Source organism: Bombus impatiens, unplaced genomic scaffold (assembly GCF_000188095.3).
Source record: "Bombus impatiens unplaced genomic scaffold, BIMP_2.2 scf_0257, whole genome shotgun sequence".
NCBI classification, from domain to species: Eukaryota; Metazoa; Arthropoda; class Insecta; order Hymenoptera; family Apidae; genus Bombus; species Bombus impatiens.
Window position 1 is genome coordinate 715,878 of NT_176676.1, and position 9,314 is coordinate 725,191.

General features: G+C 39.6%; 1 protein-coding gene across 1 annotated transcript; it reads right to left on the reverse strand.

The window, feature by feature from the left end:
• Nucleotides 1–378: 378 nt before the first annotated feature.
• Nucleotides 379–8,579, reverse strand: LOC100741220. Its single transcript, XM_012384351.3, is given in 6 exon segments — nt 379–2,013; nt 2,016–2,832; nt 3,457–4,258; nt 5,079–5,319; nt 6,247–6,377; nt 7,299–8,579. Coding segments are annotated over 6 exon segments (3,411 nt in total). The 5' UTR covers nt 8,098–8,579; the 3' UTR covers nt 379–1,392.
• Between the last annotated feature and the right edge of the window lie 735 nt (nt 8,580–9,314).

The following is a 9,314-nucleotide window of genomic DNA, read 5'->3' on the forward strand; positions in this document are numbered from 1 at the left end:
GACCGATACAAATGGTTTCAAATATGTATGCGTGTACTGTGGATTTGAAACATTCGCAAGTAAAAGTTAATTACGAAGAGACGAGGACGGGAGTATTGATACGACCGTATGTGTATATATATATATATCTTATCGTCTTGGTATCAAACCGAGGAGAGAAAGACATGAAATCAACGTGAATGTATTATATACAACGTCGTAACGTTACAATGCCTTTCGATAATAACAGTTAAAAAACCTATTTTTTTAATCGATACAATAGTTTAACAAACACAGCCTCGCGGTTCGTGAAAACTTAATCGATTATACAACGGAAGATCGTTTTGATCGAACGAGTTCCGAACGTGTTTTACCTTTTTTCCTTCTCGACTCGTCTTCTTTTTCTTAAATCCTTTTCTTCTTCGTTTTATCCTTTTCCTTTTCTTTTTTTTTTTTTTTTGATGCCTTTTCCACGATATACTTAAAATACGTTTAACATATCCTTCTACTAATACGATTTTTCAAAGAGTTTAAAATACTTTTTGCAATGCGAGCTGGCTACTTTGAAAACAAAACGACACGCTGCTCTTGTGCTGGCAATTATCTCTACTTTCAGCGACAGCCATATCTAAAATACTTTTACGCCCCTTGTAGTCAATACGTCGTTTCCATTTTGATTCTGTCTTTCGTTCTTCATATTTATCTTATTAACGATATATGCTCGTTACACTAAATGAAGAACTACTGCTTTCCCGTAGTATCACAAACTAATAAAAGTAAGGAAATTTGGCAGGCATTTTTTCATCAATCTCTCTTTAAAAATTCAACGTTGAAAATTTATCCGTTGTAGACAGAAGAAAGCGAAGAAACCATAAAAGTTACGTTAAAAATTCGAAGTTGATCAGTCTTAAACGTTGTGGATTAAAAACCCTGTAACACGCTTTTAACCCTCTCCTTTCAGCAACGATTTCAACTGGACAAGGGGCTTGTGCACTAATCTTCGCATTCCATACATAAAAAGACATCGAATAATCATCGACTTATCGAATAACCATCAATTATCACGACGAGGAAAACACAATGAAAGGAAAGAAAAATCAAAAGGGAATACCTGGAACAAACCATTGAAATTCTATCAGCTCGCATCGCGGCGAATAAGTGTCGAATAATGACTTTACGGGGTTACGATAACCCCATCGTAAAACCAGGTTACACCGAGACTTGACAAATGGAAAAAGATTGATTCATTGAAAAAAGCGCGATACACGTCTTACAATGCGCATCGACGAGGGACAACGATTATAATCCTATCGTATATTATGTATACTCGCCTAAAATCGAATTGATATCGGTATTAATGACCTCAGTAAATTCCGTCAATAATATCACAACACAATTAATTCCGCTTTTCGTTCACTTGATCTCGTACGCGCCCAGATTGCCCTTGCGCCTCCTGTACACAGTCGGCTGCTGCTCGTTCGTATGATTTCCTTGAACGATCGAGCGTTTCACGTTCGCCCGATATTCGTCTTCGTACGCGTGTAGATATAAATTTTTTAAAAAGATTTGATTATCCAGCTCAGACGGTGGCAGGAATCGTTTAGAGCGACTTTGTTGTTGAGCCTCGAGCTCTTTGAACGTAAACAGCCTGGTCTTCTCGTCGTCGTAGGCCCTGAACCTCTTTGTAGCCCATTGCTTCTCGCTCCTCCACGACGACGAGCCGGCAATGTTGTTGGTGCTCTTCTTGTTGGCTATCAGCAGCTCGTTCAGGGACAGCAGCCTCCTCTTCTGACGCGGAGGACCACTGTCCTCGGATGCGTTTCGTATTCGCTTGCTGCGGTGCTTTGGCACTCCTTCTTTGGCTGGGATCTCGTTGTCCAGCATCGAAGACTCGTTACTGGCCATCGTCGAAGATCGATTATCGCGCGCCTCGATCTCCCTCGGCGTCGCCAGCGTCGTAGTCGTGCCGCTTGTCGTCGACGTGCTCGACGTCGTCACCGTACTGCTGCTACTGTTCCTGCTGCCAATGGCGGCGGAATGGCGGCGGTCGTGCTCGTGAAAAACGAAGACGCCGTTGTCGACGGTTCCCCCTGCGTCGTGTCCTCCGTGTTGTTTAATTTAGCCTCTATGATATGTTTGAAGAACGCGTACATCTCACCTACTGTGAACGTTGTGCCGTTTCGCACGGTGAACTTGTCGATCTTCATATTTTTGATCAGCTCCTCGGTGGCGTTCCGGGCCTCCAACATAGACAGTTTTTCGGTTACGTAACTGTTCACGAATTCGTAGAATCCCTTGTAATAATTTTTACGATGCTTCTTCTTATCCTTTGATTTCTTCCCCTTTTCTCCGTGAGATTGGCCTTTCTTCTTTGAATCCTTTCGATTCTGCTTCTCGTTCCAACGCATTGACTTATTATAAAATCGCATGATCCGCTCGAACTCTCGTTTAAGTTTGATGAATTCTCTCTGGTTTCGAATTTCAAATTCCGAACGACCTCTGCCGGAATTATTCTTCCGAGATTCGGATAAATCTACGTGGAAGAAGTTTTTACTCATAGCGTTTAGAAGATCGTGCATACTGCCGTTGGTGGAATTGTTAGATTGTCTGGCGTCCATGCGTTGCAGCTTACGATAGACGATTTTGAGAAAGTCGATCATCTTCTCCTCGCGAAGACGCGATCTGTTTCCATGGCCTGGATGCTTCTTCCACGATAGAGCTTCAGTGCTGTTGTCGTGGTGGCTGAAGTTCGAGTTCTTCGCCTCGATCTTATGCTTCGAGTGCTCTTTGCTCTTGTTCATCTCGAGATGCAGCAGCTTCTTGCCGATCTTGCGGAAGAACTCGATGAATTTTCTGGAAAAAGATTTAGTTCGACTTCCTAAGGACAGATATCCCAGTAGAAATTAAACTTCAAATTCCCCTATTTTTTCTCTACTTTATCTGTATATAAAAATTGAAATATAAATAATGTAATTATAAATGCAAAATTCTTATACCCACAGTTGAAATACAAGCGACATTTAAATATTTCAAAATGAAATTTACTATATGTATCCCCTTTCCAATTATTCAAGATTAATCGTAATTCCTTATAGTTAAAAAATTTCTTACATCTCCGAAATACCATTAGGAAGCATTAAAAATTATACGAATATATAATCGTTTATTCAATGGAAGTATTTTAATCAAACTTTTTATCATTGACAAATTTTTGTTTTTACAATTATCTGTTAAAGAGATGCAAGTGTTCTTTGGTCATATTAATGTTTATTTTTGTTTACATATACTTATTCACTTCATGATGTTTTAATTCCAGTTAATGTATAATATATTTAGGTACGTATTAAATATCAATAGTTCTAGCGTGAATACCAATCATCAATGGCTACCATGTCGATCAACTTTCTTCTTAAATCAACATTCGATTCTGAATCCTACAATTCATTCATAAATATAATAGAAAAATCTTCAACTTACCTGTAATTCATAGTAAGATCTTCCTCATTCACAGATCTTCGACGTCTGCTCCATCTGAGCCTAGGGTGCTGTCCAGGAATGCACTTGGGCAGCTCCTTAGGGCTCCAGCTTCCTCCAACACAAGTTGCTCCAGTGGGTCCATCATCCAGGACGTATCCTTTGTCACAATCATACATAATCTGCTTGTTATTCACAACCTTCTTCACATATGGCCTATAATCATAGACTCCCATGTTGCCCATCAAGAAGACCTTTCCATTCTCGATGAAACCAGGGAAAGGACAAAACACTTGCATGCAGTGAGGAATGTCTCCGATCCAATTTCCATATTGACATTTCACCGATCTCGTGATGTTGTCTGGCCCATCTTTGACAAGTTCAAATCCATCTTTGCACTTGAATATCGCTTTCATTCCGTGATCGGTTTTGGGTGCTATCACCATCCCATTTTTGGGCGATTTAGGCAATTGTTTACACCTGGCTGGCGAGCAACTGGGCACGATGGACCACGTGCCATTATTACAAACTACGGGCGTGTTGTTCGCCGCGAATTCATAATTTTCTTCACAAAAAACTAGCAATCTCTCGCCATGCTCGACCACAGTCACGTTGTTGATGTGATCCCTATCGTGGCTGGCCACCGTGATGTTACCGTTTTCTATTTGAGGCACGACGCAAGGTGCAAGACACTGCGGCAATGGATAACGCCACTTTCCGTCGATCTGACAAACCGACGAGGTATTTCCCTCGAGCTTCATGTGGTCGTTGCAGCGGAAAATTATGCTGGCACCCAGACCGGTACCTGTTGAAGTCAGCGTATAAAGAGGTCAGTCCAGATTTACGTGGGTTTCGTTATTTTTGAGAATATGAAACAAGAGTTTTAACAGTTTGCCGTTCGGAATTTTGACTGGTTTTGAACAAAGGAGAATTTAGGATATTGTGGAAGTAAATAAAAGAAGCAACATGGGAAATTTAGCTTGAATGATGCTTAATCCATTGTTGTAAATGTTTTAATGTATTTGTTGCGGTGTATAGTTTTGCGTAAATAAAGCTTTTACCGGTAACAAAGAATATCGATGGAGCGAGAGATTCATTTTGAATGATGTTTAATCTAATGAGATATTAATATGTCTGTGTGTGAATGTAACATTGTCCTGATGCTTTCCTGATGATTTCATATAAAAGAAATTTTCAAAAAATTATGAAGATGTAAGAATATCGATGGAATAGAAAATTCATATTGAATGATCCTTCATTTAAAATAGAATTAAGTATTAATATTTAAATATGATGTAGGGATTAAAATGTAAAAGTTTGTCATTCTTCTTACGAAAAAGATAATTCCATATTAATCGAAAGAACAGTGAGACAAATATTCAATTATTTGAATAAGTATGTCTCAAGTAATACTTATCAACTCTATATCGAATAAAACGCCTACACTTTCCAAACCAATATCTATACAAAATCCTTTCCACGATATTCTCAGCGTATCATACTGTTTCGACCGCAAAATAGTTACAACATTCTCATAAACTTCTACTATTGTTTATTCTCGTAACGACGCGATTATTAATAAACACGGCGAAGAATTTTCTCCGCTCTTCCATCGTGCGACTCACCCGCCTCGATATTCTCAATCCAACCGTTGTACAGAACACCAGGTGAACCGCAATTAATCTCCTGGCAGGTAGGTGTCTTTCCGGTCCATTTTCTATCTGCCCCGCAACGCCTGGTCGTCGCGCCGACCACTGTGTATCCATACTTGCATTCGTACGACACGATGGAATTGTATGCATACGAAGTGTACACCGCGTTCCCGCTCACTGGATTCTCCGGTTTCGGACATTGCACCGTTGTAACCTGAACAGAAAACATTTCCTGCTTCGAAACGTACCTACACATACACTACTGGTCATTATTGAACAAATTCGCGATCACTTTCTCAATTTTATTTAAATATATCGTATCTCTTTAATTTTGTTATTCATACAAAATTGATATTCTTTTTTTTTTAATTTAAATATGATTAATTAACGCGTTGACTATCACACAAATTTTATATTCTTTACCCTGGAAGCTGTGATGTATTGAAATATACTACACCATAACATTTAACTTTTACAAAATATTATATCGTATTTGCGCACACTTTTTTGATAATATCCTGTAAATCATTCACGTTGTTGAAAATTTTCTAGTTCATGAAAATTATCTTATTTCGATCATTGTAAAAATTTTAATAAAACGTGGGTTACCGATTACCACCGTGGCAGTCAACGTGTTAAGAATGATTAATTATTAACTAGTCGTAATTCTTCTCTAGTCTTGTAAGACTTCTGATTTCTATTTCCATAAATTTCGCTGTGAAAATGCTTTTTCAGCTGATACAAATTTGACTCATTAGAAGCCAACGTTAACGCGACATTACATTAACAATTTCTTTTCAATCAGTTTACATAAGCAAATTCTGATCCTTAACATTGTGTGTATGGAAGGAAATTTCAAAGATTCGCTTAATATTTTTTTCGCCGCTATATTTTCCAAGTATGCAGATCCTACAATTATATGAAATTTGATAAATTATGACAAACTATCGTTTGGCCTTTAATGCGTTCAGTTGACATTTTCTTAGATTCGTTGATCCCATAGAACATATAATTATTTTAAATTTTTGTAGCATCCAGTTAAAAAGGATGAAGAATAAAAATAAAAGGTATAAAAAGGATTCAAATAAAAAGGGAACGGAACATGAAGAAACAAGTTTCATATGTCGCGAAAAACTCTTACTTGCACACATTGTGGTGATTCTTTAGGAGTCCATGTGCCATCTGCCAAGCATAACTTCTCCGCTTTGCCAACTAATTCGTAGCCATCCATACAATGGTACGACACACTACAATCGTACGTATAACATTCGCCTTGAACAGAAAACAAACGTTGCGATTTCGCCTAAGAATCCTTATAATTGAAATAATATAAGATAAAAATGGTTCACATCAAGTGTCTGCTTATATAGGTTTCTACAAGTTAAAAATATATTCAAAAAAGATAAATTTTTAATAGAGATCAAAGATTTAATCGGTATCTAATATGTAATAATTATTTCTTTAGACAAATTCATTTCAGTTTCTGTTCAGTTTTCATACGACGGTGCTTCTGCACCATCGGTGGTAATGAGCATTTCAAAAATGTAATTCTATGACAACGTATATAGAATTATGAAGTAGAATATTACTACCGTTGAGTATGATAAAATTATTTTGTATTCCAAATTTCCAGTAATTTGGACGAATTTTTAAATCCTTGCTATGTATTAAATATTCGCTATTCTCTTCTTTCTTGTTCCATACAATAAGCGACAACTTCGAAGTACATAATCGGAATAATTCGATCACCATTGTATTATCACAAATAAATTCTATTCCATGTGTAAAGAATCCTCGCGCGTTTCTAAATAAAGAGAAAATTGTCAAACAAACGTTACTGTCTGTTAAACAATTTGCGAATGAAGTAGTTAAATACCGACAATTATGATATGAAACCTGTAGTAAATGAATCTAAAAGAAAAATACATAAAATAGCACATAATATCAAATATAAGAAATCTTTATCCTTTTTTCTCCAAAAAAAATTATTCAAATCTTCAAAAATGCACCGCTGTATTTCTATAGTCTCCACGAAATATTACGAATGAATCGTTTTTACTACTCTCATAATATCAAATAGTGAATATCCTTCTAACGGTTCAATTTCTCAACAAAGATTCGGTTATTCTTATATTATATATCTTCTCCCACTAAACCGTAACAAACCACTCCTAAAGCCAAAATGATACATACCCGCGTACCCGCCGTTCGCTATATCCGCGGGAGGTCCACATTTCTGCGGCTCGCAGGTGATGTCAGGTCCAAACCAGCTAGCAATACCTTCCATCAACAGGCACCTCGCCTTTCTGATACCGGTAGTCGTGTAACCATGGTCGCAAAAGTACTGAACTTCGTTGTCCAAGTCGAAAGTGGTCTGTTCAGAGAGCGCGTTGTGTCGCGCGTTTTTCACCTTAGGCGGCTGAGAACAGAAGGAACTGACATCCTTCTTGCAGGAAGGCGTCGTGCCGGTCCATTTACCGTCGGCCCTACACGTTCTCTCGGTAACACCGACGGTGAAATAATCAGGATCACAAGTGTAATGGACTTGATCGCCGAAAAATCTTCCAGTCTCCGACTTCACACCGTGCTGAATATCGCTCAGCGCCGGGCATTCTCTCTCAGGCTTGATGCAAGACATCCCGCAAACACCGTCGCATCTGCACTTCTTCTTCTTGCTCTTGCAATCTTCATCGGTAGAACACTTTCGCAGACACTTCTGGCCGAGCAATTCCGCCTGTCCCTCGTTTCTTGGACACGCCGCCGACGGGGAATTCCTCGGGTTCTTATATATGCGTCCGTCATCGTCCACCTCCGGTTTCGTTTGATAACTCTGCTCGTCGGTGTCGTCGTCCTCGTCGTCCTCGTCGTCCCAATCATCGTCATCGTCGTCGTCGTCGTCGTCAGCCGCTTGTTGTATGAGTCTCGCTTCCGATACGAGGAAAAACATATACACAAGCAGAAGATGGAACAAAACGAAGCCGCCGGGTCTCATTTTATCAGGCGTTTGTCTGATACTGCTCGTTTCCCGGACAAAACGACTCACACGCGTTTCGACGCCGACCGAACAACTCGTTTTATTCGTTGAACTCGTGAGTAACGACGCGTTGAGAGAACGATTTACGAGACGGGAGACACAAATTGAAAAACTGTTTCACCAGAGATGATGATCACCAGACGCGGTGGCCCATTGAACGGTACTCCGTTCCGGAAGCTCCGCTTAAAGTAGCAGCAGTCTCATCCCGAGGCACCGCGCGCACGAGGACGACGTCGTTTCTCTCGCGACCGTGACTATTAATCGAGTCTGCCTCTTCGGCGTCCAGGAGGATTAGGACGGTATCTCTGTCTCTGTCTCGCTCGCCACCTCTCTGTTCCTCTAACTCTGTGGCAATTTTTTTCTTTATTGTGCGGACTGCGGCCCCGTGCTGCCGGGAATTCGCGGATACTCGCGCATCTCTGCACGCGCATTCAGCCTGTTCAATACATCTCCTCACTCGTGCAGCTTCCAGCAGATGGCGAGGGACAGGGGAAAAGCCCTCGGAGTTGCGCAGAAACGTGCCATCCTCCCCTTCTATCCCGACACATACACCCCCCCTTTTTCAACCGTTATACGTTCTTGTAAGGGGGTGGCTTCGATATAGTTTTATACACGGTTACAGTCGGCAACATGATTCATTCGCCTCGCGTCTAGAACCGTATCGAATATGTTCCTCTGATCAAGACAAATCTTCTTCCTTCCTCCATTTATATTTGTTAGATTTGTTTGCCATATGTCGGAGGCGGAGGAATTGCGACGTGTTAACTTCGTGTAACATGTATTTTCTCTGGTTCCAGTATCCGAAAGATGATTTTGCGGTAGGAGTAAGATATTTCTCGAGTTGGATTTCAATACTTGAATTATGAAAAGAAAGTTTCATGGCAGGCGTAGAGAATAGGTGTCTGTGACATAATGATGTAGGCTTTAGCATAGTTGCTTAGAGATGATGTAATGACACGACATGAATATAGCACGATAGCGATTAATTAAGATTACAAGAATGTTATCGGGAAATAGATATCCGACATGTGATGTAAAATTATGTATCACGATAGTTCATTCTTTAAATCATGAATTATAATATCGTTAAATCTTTCTTCTATATACTTGATCATTTTTCTAGTAACATATATTCTACTTGCAGATCCTTTTCGTATTCAACAAATCATATATAT